This window comes from Streptopelia decaocto (genome assembly GCF_964273445.1).
Source record: "Streptopelia decaocto genome assembly, chromosome: 4".
Taxonomy (NCBI): domain Eukaryota; kingdom Metazoa; phylum Chordata; class Aves; order Columbiformes; family Columbidae; genus Streptopelia; species Streptopelia decaocto.
Window position 1 is genome coordinate 25,886,927 of NC_138658.1, and position 14,056 is coordinate 25,900,982.

The 14,056-nt window shown below is 39.6% G+C and overlaps 1 protein-coding gene across 1 annotated transcript in view; it reads left to right on the forward strand.

Moving 5' to 3' along the window:
- ANTXR2 (ANTXR cell adhesion molecule 2) overlaps positions 1–14,056 on the forward strand; it is a 122,574-nt gene that overhangs the window by 4,861 nt on the left and 103,657 nt on the right. Inside the window, exons 4-7 of the mRNA XM_082050326.1 lie at positions 8,021–8,102; positions 9,114–9,221; positions 9,324–9,392; positions 10,287–10,367. Of these exons, the coding sequence (XP_081906452.1) occupies positions 8,021–8,102; positions 9,114–9,221; positions 9,324–9,392; positions 10,287–10,367 (340 nt within the window). The remainder of the gene's footprint in view (positions 1–8,020; positions 8,103–9,113; positions 9,222–9,323; positions 9,393–10,286; positions 10,368–14,056) is intronic.

Consider the following 14,056-nt stretch of genomic DNA (forward strand, 5'->3'; position numbering starts at 1 on the left):
CGTCTTCAGTATTTTTTCATGTCTAGGTAAAGCATACAATGGTAAATTAATGAGTTTCATAATCTCATATAAGGTTGGTATTTAGTTTTGTATTTTCAAATTAGAACTTCAAAATAGGTTTTAGACAGTGGAGTTGGTGCCACTTGAAAGGTGTGAGATCTTTCTGGCACCGTGAGGTTGTATGCATAAGCCTGAACTCTTTGTCTCAGTTGATGTTTTTGAAGGTGATGCAATTCAAGGCTGCTCATTCTGATTTTCTAAAGCAAATAATCATTAGCAGCTAAGATAAAGACAGGTGGAGAGGCGCTGAAGAAGAAAACGAGGTAGAGAAGAGATTGTTGTAAAATTAACTACTAAAGATCACAGAAACTGCTAAACAGTATTGCAGAATCACTGCTTTTAGTGGAGGACAGTTGCACTGTTGTCAGACTCCTTCAGAATCCTTTCAGCCTTGTCAAAACCAACACAACCTCCTCTCTATCTCCCTTCTGTCCAGAAGCTACACACACTGAACAACTTTTTGGATTTTGAACATGTGGATAAACCATTTAGGAATCATTTTAATGAACTGTGGCAGGGTAGAAGTGAGGTAGTCTGTCCTTTCTGCTCCCTTTAGTAGAGTCAATACAAAATTACTGGTTTTATTTTGTTTTTAATAGTACAGAGCAGCAAGTATAAGACTTACTTGAGTGTGTATTTACAAGAGACCTGTCATGGGCAACACACAAATGTGTCTTGCTATAGAAATATAAGCTGACACCCTAGATACAGAACGTCTAAAGACATAATTCTAAGCCCCTCCTGTTTTAGCATTTAAAAAAGTGGTCTGACTTTAGAACAGCTAAGTTTTCACTTCCCCCTACTCAGGCTTGGATACTGGATCTGCTCTCTGTGAGGACACACAAGGTTACAAGCCACTTTTCTAGATGGCTTGAGAGAGGTCAGGAGAGGACACTTAAGCCTGTTCTGATGACTGCTGAACTCAATGAGATCCTTTATCTCAATTTTAGTAGGCCTTTAATTCCTGTCAGTGGCCTATTCCTTATCAAACAGTGAGAGGCAGTGCTGATAGCATACAGACCACTTTGAGTGCTTGGGCAGAACTCTGGAACCCAGCCACGGAAACACAAATGCCTTTTTCATTGCAGGTCTGTGGCACATTTGAAGCCATGGAAATAGACATATTTTTCTCGGAAGCCTAGTTTAAAGCATAGGAAGAACCCTTTTTAGTTCCAGTGAGTTCTTCTGTGTGACTTTTCTTTAATGCAAGGTTTACTGATGCTTTTGTGAATGTGGTACGGGAAAGGAAATTACTACCCTTATTGTTTAGGAGGAATTGTAAGAAGAATGATGGAGACAGTAGTAACTGTAACCATATTTACAGAGGTAAGAATGGATAGATACAGTTGGAACAGCTGTCCTTATAAACATTAAAGGAGTCAACAGTGGAAAATTACTTAGAATATCTAACAGTCATTGTTCCAAATAGAAGATGAGGATGGTAAGTCCAGTGTGGTTTTCGGAATGGGTGTGTATGTGTGTGTGATTATGGGATCTTACTGCTTTGTTTTTTTTAATGTGCATTTTGGACTTGCAGGGATGTTTTTCCTCTCACTTACTTGCTCATTCACAAACGTCATGAAACCACAATTCAGTCTCAGCAGTTAGTTCAAACTAGGGAAGTCTTTTTTGTTTCGAATGCCTCAGGCTTCTAATTGTTTGCACAAAGTTCTTGCTGTTTTTTACTGCATAATAAAGCTGTGGATATAAAGAAACCCACACCATAGCACTGAATTGTCCAGATTACCAAATATTCTGTGACTATGCACAGTGCTATGTGAATAGTTCTGGAAACAGAAATCACTGTTAACCACAGTACACAAAATGCTATAATAAATACATAGGAAAAAAACCCAAACAAAACACCCAGATGGAAAAGACCTCTCACAATGGTTATATCCTATTTTAGAGATGCACATTTCACCTGTGAAGTTTAGCTGGAAACTATATGCTAAGTGGTAAACAAAAATTTGTGCATTCACATTTGGTGCTACTAGTTTTGAGAAGTGAGTCGTTTGAAAAAGTGGATACACTTACAAATATCATCCAGATGGCACAATGTCTTCTGCATTCCAGAAGAAATTCTGGGTTCTGTAAACTTACTTCTGCAGCATTTGACCAGTGTCCATGGCCAGGACTAGCCCTACTGACTCTGCTGAGGTGAAACTCCTATTGGAGCTAAAGAAAGATTATAGTAATGAAGATGGGAAAATAGAACACTTAAGCATCTGGTACATGACCAACCATACCCTACTATGCTTGTCGATAGTTTCATGGAGTTAACTAACTGTTCCTTTAATGCAGAGAGACATGTAACCTAGCAAGACATCTCTGCATGTTCAGACTGTCATGTGAGCGAACCCTACGCTTTGGTTCAAGAAGCTTACCAAAACAGAGCCATCTGCAGAAAGCATGTTCTGCTGGGTATATAAAGAATGGCAGAGTCAATCACTTAGTTTTTTCCATCTGGAGCCCATGCAGGAGGCCTATAGTTCGAAGGAGAAAAATTACTGTAATTGTACCTAGCCCTCTTGAATATTTGAGAGATGTAGAAAGCAGAAATCTCTTCCAAAGCGTGCATCTCAGGAGGCTGATGTGCAGGGTTTACTTTTACCAGTGCATCAGCTCTTTGTTTGGGGATACAACCATCCCTCTTTTTCTTAAAGAACACTTATTCTTTGTCCCCTTCGTTTCACTAACAAGTGTGTGTTTTCCTATTATTATATTTCCTTCTAAGGAGCAAAACCAAAGCACCTGTTTTATTTGCCTTTATTAGAGATTAAGTATGTTGCCCTGAAGGCACACAGCCCCATTCCTGGTCATTGGGAATCACAAGTTCCCTGCCAAGGCACAAAACCAATTCAAGATTCCAGCACTTCAATAGGGAGAATGGAATGTGGAAAAGAAATATAAAATACTGTCCCCCATCCAGAAGAGCTAAGAAACCACTAATTAAAACTGCATAGATATTAATGGAGACTCAGCATTTCATACAAGGCCAGGCCCCTGCCCAACTGCATCAGCACAACCTGAGGCTTATGTGCCAATTTCAGCTGGTTCTAACCTCTGCAGCTCTAACATACAAGCACAGATTTTTTTTCCCACAAAAAAGCAGGGATTTGAAAGGCTATTAAGATTCAGTCCTCAAACATACTTTGCTTTCTAGCAAGTATAAACTTTTATACGTGTTGAAGATGCATTTATTTCCTTTATGTTGTCTTCTGTTAAGTGTATTTGGTCTCAAAGACAGTATCAGGTCTCTAGAAAACAAAGGCAGCCTGTGCTTTGTTACTGGTCTGTAGCTTTATCATTGGTCCTTTTAAATGGGGGTTTGATCTACACCCTGCTACTGTATAAGAAACTATTTATTATCTGTCTTCCACTGCCAGCAAATGCTGTGGTGCTGTCTACATAAGGAAACTAGGCAATGTATTAACATCAATAGTTGAACCACTTGCCTGCTCACAATACTGTTTTTAGCATTGTATCAATTAAACTTACTTAAAACAAGAGATAATATTAAGCAGTACCTGTTGAGTTGCCTAAATAAAAGCTTGCAGCTTGGTGCAACAGAGCTTATGCAGAGAGAAACCTCCCCTGTAAACTTCTGCTGATAGTTGCTTTGGCATGCTCCAACTCTGAAAGGCAAATGTTTACATTTAAAGCAGATCTGAATTGTGGAGCATGCTGTCACTGTTTAATGCAGGGTGACAATAAACCATGGCAGATGCTTTGTTAAGCCACTCCCCTTTCCCTCTCCCCTTAGTCCCCCCCCGCCTCCACTAAGGAAAGGCAACAGGAAGGCAAAGAGAGGCAAAGAGAGAGAGGACTTGCAAGTTGGAAAGAATTAAAAATGTTTTACTAATTCTACTAATAACATAGAGAAAATAATACAAAATATACAAAACCATTCTTGAATTTCCTGGCAAAGCTCAGCACTGCTCCAGCAGCTTCAGGGCAGGCATTTGGAAGTCCTGGTTTGGACTCTGCAGCAAACTGGATTAAAGGATGCAGGGTCTGTCACTAGGCCTCAGATTGCAGGGACGGCAGACAGGGTCCTCCCCAGATGCCGGCCATAGTCAAAGAACAACAAGACCCTCGTGATCTCCCACTTTTATGTGAAGTATCACGTGGATGGGATGGAATACTTAGTTGGTCAGTTTTAGTCACTTGCTCAGTTCACTCCTCCTTGCCCCTCTCACTTACGGGACATCCGTCCTTACCTTGCATTCCATTGCTATGCCTGTTTACAAAAATATGTAGCCAACTTCAGAGAAGTGCAATTACTTAGAAGAACTCAGCTGAAAGGAAAATTCACTAAAAGAGAAACTGGTCTTGTTTTTAACAAAACCAGGACACATGCTCAGGTAAAGAGAGGTTGCTACATTTTAATTTATCTTAAATGGATTAAGTTGTTTGAAAAGCTGGGCTGCTTTGTAATCTCTCTTTACTAAATGGTGTGTTCTCATTTCTAAATATAATTCTATAGTGCCCTGTCTTGGTGAAACACTGATGGTGCAAGACAAGTTCAGTGTAGAATTTGTCCCATGTAGGGAGCAGTATTTGTAGATAGGCTCATATACCTCGCAGCAGAGCTGGCACAGTCTCCCTCATAGCAAACAAGCCCTCTGTCCAATACTGGTGCAAGTTCCTGCCCTCCGAGACAACGTACAGCAGAGTTGCTCAAAGAGACAAGACCAGTGGGTACTGCTGAAGCTACCACCAGAACCTTTCCTGACCTCAGCCAGGCTGGGATTTCACCTGCAGCCCCTGTTCATGGAATAGGTAAAAAGAACCCACAGATCAAACTGACAGAGAGCTTGTAGCCATGGTTGTGTTTCCTGGCTGCTGCTGGAAGAATTACCTGAAGTAGGTACAAAATTTAAAGAGAGAACAGACCGGGTAACTATTAAAAATTAGATGTGCCTTTTCTAAAATACAGAGGTGTAATGCAGTGCATATGCTGAATGGAGAAGAGATATTAAATTTGTAGTCATTGAGCCCAAACACAGACAGGCTACAAGTTGCTGATTTTGTTTTGCTTTTTGCACCTCCCTCCATTGTTTGACTTAAACCACAAAGCCAATGACACTTCGACCTTTATCACTGCTACTGAATTGTACTGTGGTAATGTCCAGACACCCAGACTGGGGTCACAGTTCTATTATCATAGAATCACAGAATGTTAGGGATTGGAAGGAACCTCGAAAAATCATCTAGCCCAATCCCCCTGCCGGAGCAGGAACACTTAGATGAGGTTACACAGGAATGTGTCCAAGAGGGTTTTGAATGTGTCCAGAGAAGGAGACTCCACAACCCCCCTGGGCAACCTGTTCCAGTGTTCTTATACCCTTACTGAGAAAAAGTTTCTTCTCAATTTTAAGTGGAACCTCTTGTGTTCCGGTTTGAACCCATTACCCCTTGTCCTACTATTGGTTGTCACCGAGTGTCATCCTCATGATACTCACCCTTTATATATTTGTAAACATTAATAAGGTCACCCCTCAGTCTCCTCCAAGCTAAAGAGACCCAGCTCCCTTAGCCTTTCCTTATAAGGCAGATGCTCCACTCCATCATCTTCGTGGCTCTGCGCTGGACTCTCTCCAGCAGTTCCCTGTCCTTCTTGAACTGAGGGGCCCAGAACTGGACACAGTATTCCAGGTGTGGTCTCACCAGGGCAGAGTAGAGGGGAAGGAGAACCTCTCTCAATCTACTAACCACCCCTCTTCTAATACACCCCAGGATGTCATTGGCCTTCTTGGCCACAGGGGCACAGTGCTGGCTCATGGTCATCCTGCTGTCCACCAGGACCCCCAGGTCCCTTTCCCCTACGCTGCTCTCTAATAGATCATTCCCCAACTTATACTGGAACCTGGGGTTATTTCAGTACAGATGAGTTTTAAAACTAGACTTTTTCTGTAGATTTTGTAACTACAAAAATATTACAAAAACTAGGGAAAAGAGGGTTTTGAAAGCACTGGAGAGATGGAATGAGGGCTTCAGAGTGCTATGGCTGATTGACTAAAGTGGGTCCCATTATCAATATAGTTCAGGCACACATGAGCTCCTGTGCCCACCCTCCAGGCCTGCTCGGTGTGAGTTTTAGTATGACTGAACTAACCTCTCTTGCTGTCTGGTGGGGCTCATTTGCTGGGGTCAAAGACATGCATGTGCATTGGCCTTGTGACACCCAGGCCAGGACTCGCTGGTACCTAATCAACACAGAGCATGGGTGGAGCTTGTTCACACCTGGCTGGGCCTATGTGGTACAGATGTGCCCCAAGGGAAAGAGAGGGTGACTGATTAAATGCAGCTAAACAAGCTCATGCCACCAAAGATTTTCCTGGAACCTCTTGTAGTCAGAGGCCTGGAAACACCAGAGACTTCTGTGTGACCGGGTCACAAGACATTTTAAATAAGTAAAACTGAAGCAATTGTACAAAAGCTATTTTTGCAAAATGAAATCTGTTTCAGAAAACTGGGACTTCACTTGCTGCTTGTTTCTTGGCAGCAGAACACTAATGCCTGTGATGTGCTGCCGCTCATTTCTGGCAAGCATGAAGTATATGGTTTATAATCTGCGTTCATACATAATCAGTTTCAAGTTGTTTCTTTAGATGCAGAATGTAAAATATTTGGATCAAACAGATTGTATTATCTTACATAATTTGTTCTCGTCCATATATTCAATGCCACATTTATTTTTTTTTCTTTTTCTTTCTTTTTTTTTTTTTTTTTTTCTTTTTTCCCCCCCACCTGCTTCCCAATCATATCAGTTGATCCTGTGATTGGAAGCTTATTACAGCTATGGATTGTACTTTGGAACAGAGCTTCTAAACATAGAGGAAGCCCATCAGTGGAACAAATGACTTGTGGGTGGCATTCAGGCAGAGCAACATATGCATTCTTTCTCATTTTGTTTACCCTAAGGAAAGCTTTCATGCTTCCTATAATGTATTTTCCCTCCATCTCCTCACCCCTGATGGTTTCCTCTGTGGCACCTGTATTTGTTATAGTGTTTTATACATTCTGGCCCAGATTTTTTCTCTGCTTATTTTTTGCTTGTCCTTCCCTAGAACAACTTTCCATGAGCTTCACTAGAACTTTGTATAATAATTAAAAACTTCCAGATTTGATTCTTTCAGTAAAGTGTCTCTGCCTTTTTTCCCCACTCGTATTGATTTCACTGGAAATAGTTCCTTTTGTGCTACCTATGTGCTTCTCCAGTCTTACCATTATAGTTAACCGAGCATGTCGCAGTCAGTGATGGATTTATTTAAAAGCCCATGAGAAATAATGGCACAACTTCATCCTCTGGTTAAATATAAGTGAGCTGCAACCTGTGTAAGTGTGATGTCTTGTCAAAGGTCACACAGAAAGGTAGCGACAGCTGAAAAATTTAAAACTATCTTTAATCCTGGTCCCTTTCCTTGGATACAAGAGTTGTCTTGCAAATGGTGCATTTTTTAAGGAGAGGATTTTAATTATTGTGATTCTGTTGTACCACATTAAATACCTGTATATTGACCTGGAAGCTTACTCTAGATATAGAACAGCTGTTTTAAGGGTTTTCTTTTTTAATTGCAGCATGATTGGAAGGGAAGTTCGTTTAATTGAGCAAAGTAGACTTAATATAACAGAATTTCCATTGGGCTATCTTTATGCTGAGGGTTTGCCACTTCTTTGCAATATCTGCTCTGTCTGAAACATTTTACTTGAATCTAGCTCTTTGTCTCACTGAGGCATATTGTGTTATTTAGGTCTAAAATATCCATTACCACAGTGCTGCTCCCATTGTGAATATAAAATCTGCCTCCGCATGGTATCTCAGCTGAATGCTATATTTTACAGATTTTAATTTCAGACCTCCCTTATGTCAAATACTGATTTTTCCATCAATAAACTAACCCCTTTCCCCGTTTCAAATCATACTAACAGTCTTTTACCTTTTTCTTTTCAGAGAGAAAATCAAGAAAGGTCTCAAGGATTTGGAGGAGGTAAAACCAGCAGGTGATACATACATACATGAAGGATTAAAACAGGTAGGCTTTACTTATCTTCTTGCAATCAAAATATCCTCTCTTCTCACTATCTGGATAACAACAGCAAGCTGTAACATAAACAGATTGGTTTTATGTCTCAATCTGTTACAATCAAATCTTTTTGGTTTTCAAAATGGTCCCAAGATTGCTCAGATACTATGCAAATCCCATGCAGAAGATTAACCATCACAGAAAATTTCCATATGGAATTTGTTTGACTTGATCCTTCGCAATAGCGAGTGATTCTTTGTTATCAATCAAACAGCTAATGCAGCATACCACTTATTACTGGTAAATGGTCACACACAGCTTTGTAGGGCTGTGAGTGTAACCATATTTTCTAGAGCACGTGCTTATGGAGAGTTTACTGCACAGATCACCATTTTCAAGACAAATGGTCTTAATTTTGGACTATCCTAATTATGGAGTTCCAACTGCTTATATTTTCTTCAGACATACAGTTAAAGTATGTTTTACCATTTTGCTCAGACTTGGGCCCTGAAGGTAAGGATCTAAACTTTCACTGTTAGGAATAGAAACTAATTTTTTTCCTCTGTGCCTGTGGAGCCCAGTTTGTAATTGTGATCTGCAGACTGAAAAGCTAGGCAAAGAGAAGTTTGTTGCTGTTTAAAAATATATATATTTTAAGCCATTCTTGTATCTTGGAACCTATTGACTGGGATTTGAAATCTGAGGAGTAGCAAAGGAAACCTTATGGTGGATGTAAGGAGAAGTGATCTTGACAACTCACAGGGTATCCATCCTGAAATAATCAAGTGTTTCCAAGGGTTGATCAGTTAGTGACCCCAGCACTCTGGAGGTGGGCTGACCATTGACTGGAAAATACTGATGAATGACTTCCTTGTTAGTAAAGAGTAAAAGAGAGGCACAAGAGATGGGTTTGAAGATGAGACTTCAGCATTGTTTCAGATACTATGTTCGCTTAGAAGTAGTATTTTGGTTAAAAGTTCAAGTGTAATTTTAAGCTGGATAAATATTTTCTGTTTTCAGGCCAATGTGCAAATTGCGAAGCAAGGAGCCTCAAGGTTTTCTAGTATCATCATTGCATTGACAGATGGCAAGCTAGATGGTCAGATTCCCTTGTATGCAGAGAAAGAGGTAAGTGCTAGATGTAAATAAATGCATGTTATATTCTGAAAAGTTTGTGTGCTGTCTATTGAATGAAAAAAATTCTTATTCCTCTGTTCTATTCTGGGGCAGGCAAAGAAATCCAGAGAGCTGGGAGCTAGAGTGTACTGTGTTGGCGTCCTTGATTTTGTACAAGAACAGGTAAGAACATTAGCATTTTAGACTACTAGGCAGTATCTTGTCAGGGTTTTATACAGTTAATGTTAAATAATATATAAATTAATTTTACTTACATTAGGCACTGAGGCTTAGGAAGCAGGCACTCAGATGTGTACATGGACATAAATAGAATGTGTGTCACCTTCATTGCTGAGAAGACCCACAGGAAATACCCTTGCTGACTGGTAGCTGCCAGCAGTAAAGGATGCAGGCAAAACCACTTTCATTAAGGTGGTGACTAAATTAGGCTACAGGTCGCATTAACAGAGTAGTTATAAACAAACTTCAAGCAGAGTATATAACAACCTTGGGATAAGAAGGGTCCATGTCTTTCATTGCCTGACAGTTCTTCCAGAGCTGCTGTGTCCTAATCGGGGATGTAGCTACTCTTGTACTGGGAAAGTGACTTAAATGGAGAAGTATACAGAAGTATACAAGGGCCATAGAAAGGCTTTTTAATGGAAGGCACAGCAAATAGGGAAGGTAATTCTGGAAACTGCTGCAAAATCACTGCCAAGATACAGGCTCTGAAAGTTTTATTTCATGTGGTGGTTTGACATGATGGCTATCCACTATACCATTTTGTTAGCTGCATTAGGTTGTAGTTAAGTCCTCCCATTTAGAATTATAGAATAGTTTAGAAGGGACCTTTAAATGTCATCTAGTCTAACCCCACCCTGCAATGAGCAGGGACATCTGCAAGTTTGTTTTAAAAGACATGTAGTTAGCTGTGAGGGAACTAAAAAAATTCCTTCTCTTTGCCAAGCTGATGGGAGTTGTTTTTAGACAGCCATTTACATTTTAAGGCTGAAAAGCAGTGTGATGTATTTAATTTGCCAAATGACTCACGTGTTTGCATGTGTTCTCTCTCCAAAGCTTGAAAAAATTGCTGACACAAAAGAGCAAGTCTTCCCTGTCACTGGAGGATTCCAAGCACTTAAGGGGATAATCAATTCTGTGAGTATCAGGCAATAAACTTAACATTTCCTCAAGACTATGGCATACTCTCCAATCCCACTTGCTTTTTCAGGCAGAATTGGTTCTCCTTATCTCAGAGATGCAGCTCTGTAAATTAACATTTCCTGCCACTCCTGCAATTATTGATGCTCAAACCTTGTATGGAGTTTGAGGACTCCATACAAGTGCAGTGAGCTTGTGGGAGTTGCATTGAGGAATGGCTGCTATAGTTTTGATTTAAAACAAATTGAGACACCCAAAGAGAGTTGAGAACAACTGGTTAAAATCATTAGGAATGGGTGAAATTTATGAATTGCTCAAATCTTCCCATACAGAGAAGCATTTTGAATACATATTTGACTTTAAACACTTGTTTTCCCAGTAAGTGGTAAGTTGCAGTTCCTTGTTTTCAGCATACCATGAGAAAGTCCCATCAGTGAGATGGGGCTATTCAACTGATTACTGTTATTTTCAATAAGGGGTCAGAGCAAGAGGAACATTTTGGTTCTGATCAGTGCAGGACAGTATTTTAGCTGTGTGTCAAGATGACACATTTGCTTGTGGAGACCTGATTTATTTGCCTCATCTTAAACTAAACACTATGTGTTTTATGGGAGGTTAAGAGTGCTGCTGCTGCATGTAAGCACCACAGAGGAAAAAAGCTTACTGTTAAATGTCGAGGCAAAACCAATAACGAAATCCTTTTTTTCTGAGAGAGATCCCATTACAATTAATTCCACTCCGCCCCTTTTTTTTTTTTTTCCAAAGAAAGGATACTACTCTCATACAGGATATTATGCAGTCATGAATTTATCATTTCACTTCAATAGTGTGTTTTGTGTAATGTCATAATTAAGCAACTTATTTTCCTTCTCATTCCTTAAAATAAATGTATTTTCAGAAGCTTCCTTGAACATTCTAAAGAAATATAATCAACCTTTTCGTGCAGTAACATTTATTTTCCTGAAAAGATAGTAGAGCCCACGTGGTACTCCTTTTAAAAAATCTCATTCTGTGCCATTTCAAAGACTTAAAAGAACTGGTTATTCTGCCAGTGTGAAGTGATGCAACGCTGAAGTCACTAGTGATAGACTTATTTAAAAAGAGCTGAATGTTTAACCCCCGACTGATTATGTTAACTTTCCAAGGATACTACATTTCAAAATCTCTATGTCAAGATAGAACTAGATAAAGGCATGAAGACATTTGCCTTTGGAGTTTTCCTTTCCTACAAAGGTCACTGACCTGCAGTTTGGCCCCTTCCAAGGCATCAGGTTTCTCCACTCTTCTTGCTCTTTGATGAATCAGCAGGAGCACAATCACTTGAGATTTCTGAAGAGCTCAGCTTAAGGAGTCTGTAAGTCAAACATACAGAAGATTGGCACATCTTGTAGGCTGTCCCACTATCCCCCATTCTTGGCCAAGGTATTTTTGGGCAGTCTTTGGCTAGTAGCAGTGCCAGTCTGCCTCTTTCATACCTCCAGGAGCTTTCAAGCACCTTCACTTTTTTTTGTGGACAGAGTAGGGGAAACATTTCTGATAAGATTTGGCAGATGGTGTTTGCACAAGCCTCAATCCAGCTTCTTCTGGCACTTGTGAAAAACATGAGTGTAAAAGTCCCAGATTTGTGCATATCAGAGCTGTAGCACAAGAAAAGACACACATAATGGCAGCCCTTTGTTTTAAGATAACATCTTAGCACTGACAGGAACTGTACAGAGAAAGCAAACTTTAAGTATACTATTCTACAGCTTAAATGTGTTGTCTTCTTTAAACTATGACTGAACTCCTGAATTGTTTAGGGTTTTATTTAATGACTGCAGATGGAATAGACATTTTAACACTTGGCTTACTGCATATTTCAGTCCATAAAAGTACTCTTATTATGTGGCTGTTAGGGCTGTGGAAAAAGTTTTTGCTGAGAAATAAAAGAGCATGAGAAAGCCTTTCTGATAGGAAACTGTCTTCGGTCTTACCTGTGTCACTCTCACTTGTTGGGATAAAGGATCAAACAAAATCAGTTAGTGCTAGTGATTTCATAGCTCTTGGGAGCTTTTAGGGGCTTGAATATTGTTTACAGCTTCCTGCAAAGCACTGTCTAACTAGAGCTTCATTTAGCTGCATTTGAAACTCTCATTTTCTCTTCTCTAGTAAGCATCCATAAAGGTATTTGGTGGAAGCAATGGGAGAATGATACCCTGCCAGCCTTCTTGTTTTACCACTGAGCATGGACAGAAGTATCCATAAATAGTCTCTTTCTTTCTGTCTTTCTCTCTTTCTGTCTTTCTTCTTTAAATGCATATGTGGTGGCTGTATTAATGTGATTTTTTTGTATGCTATAGTTATAACTCAATTTTCTTTGAAAGGGTTTTGACTGATTATGACAATTCATTCTCATTGCATTATAAAATTGATAAGCAGATCTAATTGAACATGAAATAGTCACAGGTTTCCTTTTCATTCATCATTATAAATCCATTTCAGTTTGCAAGTTAGCTAGAGAATACAGACTCAGAGAGACACTCTGTCATTAAAGGGAAACCTAATTTCAAAACAGATAAAAATGAAATACCTACGTCACAAACATGCAGAGGTATTGCTTAAAAGGTGGTGTGAAAGGTGCAGCTGCTCAAAGCCTTTGCTACATTTGTCTCTACTGGACTCAGCTGTGAAATGTTTTGGCTGCTACATTGTTACACTTGCAGCAAATTCTGCCAGAGCTGAGCAGTTAATTGATTGATGGCAGAAAAAGTGATGAGCTTCATGGTAGAGTATCTGTTAATACCTGCTTCTGCAGTTGTTTGAGGTCTAAGCAATTACTCCAGTTTATTTTCTTTGGACATTTTAACTGTGTTTAACTGTGGCCATGGATTAACATTCAAGAGACTTGGAGATTAGTATTTACAGAAAACCTGTAAATGCTAAATTTCAGATGTTGAAAAGCTTGCATTGTGTTTTCACCTCCTTACTTCAGATAAAATCCCAGTGAATTTAGTAAGGATTTAAGCACCACCATGCTGCATTGTGTTTCTGTTGAATAATATCAACTAACGATATAAAACTCTGTGCAGTCTTCTGTAGAGGCCACTGTTTTATGAACTTTCCAGCTCTTCTGGCATTGCTAATATTTAACTTTACAAAGTAGCAACTGAACAGCATTGTCAGAGTAAATAAATATAAGCAGAAGTCTAGAGCTTAGAAAAATGCTGAAGGCAAGTTATTATGCTATCAGGAACGGTTTACTGATGTAGTTTGGCTGATAATTACATGGAGTGTGGCCTCATGAGCAAGCCATAGCAGTGTGAACTGTAAAGGTTTTGGAGTGCACAATTTATGTAGTATGAAACTGTCACATAGTGATATAAGAAAATGAAATGCATTCTTTTTTTCCCTTCCTTTCCTACATAGGATTTTTTTCCCCTCCCCATTTGATAAAGAACTATTTGGGAATTTATCATTTACATTGTTAGATCCAAGTCCATCTGTTGTAACCTATATAGCCTGTAACCTGGCTTTGTGGGTCATGAGGCTGCACATCTCTTGATACAAGAATACTGAGCTGTAAGCAGTCTGTAAGCAAGCTAACTCAAGAGTGCCTCACTTGTGTCTAACTATAGGTGGTCCTGATCCAGTGCTTTCATCAGGAGAAACTGTGGAGACTTTATACTCATTAAATAGCTCAGTCTGAG